Raw genomic sequence first — 682 nt, forward strand, 5'->3', positions numbered from 1 at the left:
GGAGCGGCCCGAGGGGGGGGGGGGGGTGGGGGGGCGCTGCCTGCCCCAAGGCTCCCTCTGCCTTGGTTCCCCCAGGCTGCTCTGGGAAAGGAGGAGCCTCATCCCAAACCCAGCCTGGGCCTTCCGGGCACTGGAGTGGCACAGGGGGCTCAGGGGCGCTGTTGTTGCAGTCTTCCTGATGACCTGCAAGCCGCCCCTCTACATGGGCCCTGAGTACATCAAGTATTTCAGCGACAAGACCATAGATGTGAGTATCCCCTCCCCAGGGGGTGCCGGGGGGGCTCTGCCTGTCATCCCCCACTGAGCCCCACACCTCTGCGGCAGGAAGAGCTGGACCGTGACAAGCGGGTGACCTGGATTGTTGAGTTCTTCGCCAACTGGTCCAGTGAGTGCCAGTCCTTCGCCCCCATCTTCGCTGACCTCTCTCTCAAGTGAGTGGTGCCCCCCGGGGGCCTTGGCAAGTGCTGGGGCTGGGACCGGGGCTCACGCCCAGCCCTGCAGTCACCTGCCGTGCTCACAGCCACATGTCACCGTCCTTGCCAGGTACAACTGCTCGGGGCTGCACTTTGGGAAGGTTGATGTTGGCCGGTACACGGACGTCAGCACCAGGTCTGGGGGGAGATGGCCTGGGCAGCAGGGCTTGTGCTGGGGCAGGGTCCCTGGGAGCCCCCCTGGCTCTCTC

The 682-nt window shown here is 65.8% G+C and overlaps 1 protein-coding gene across 1 annotated transcript in view; it reads left to right on the plus strand.

The window, feature by feature from the left end:
- The window catches only part of TMX2 (thioredoxin-related transmembrane protein 2), a gene marked incomplete at its 5' end in the record, with an annotated part of 2,329 nt that overhangs the window by 1,195 nt on the left and 452 nt on the right, over positions 1–682 (plus strand). Inside the window, 3 exons of the mRNA XM_010292366.1 lie at positions 171–247; positions 325–431; positions 544–609. Coding sequence (XP_010290668.1) covers positions 171–247; positions 325–431; positions 544–609 — 250 coding nt within the window. The remainder of the gene's footprint in view (positions 1–170; positions 248–324; positions 432–543; positions 610–682) is intronic.

The sequence above is a fragment of the Phaethon lepturus genome, unplaced genomic scaffold, assembly GCF_000687285.1.
Source record: "Phaethon lepturus isolate BGI_N335 unplaced genomic scaffold, ASM68728v1 scaffold34558, whole genome shotgun sequence".
NCBI classification, from domain to species: Eukaryota; Metazoa; Chordata; class Aves; order Phaethontiformes; family Phaethontidae; genus Phaethon; species Phaethon lepturus.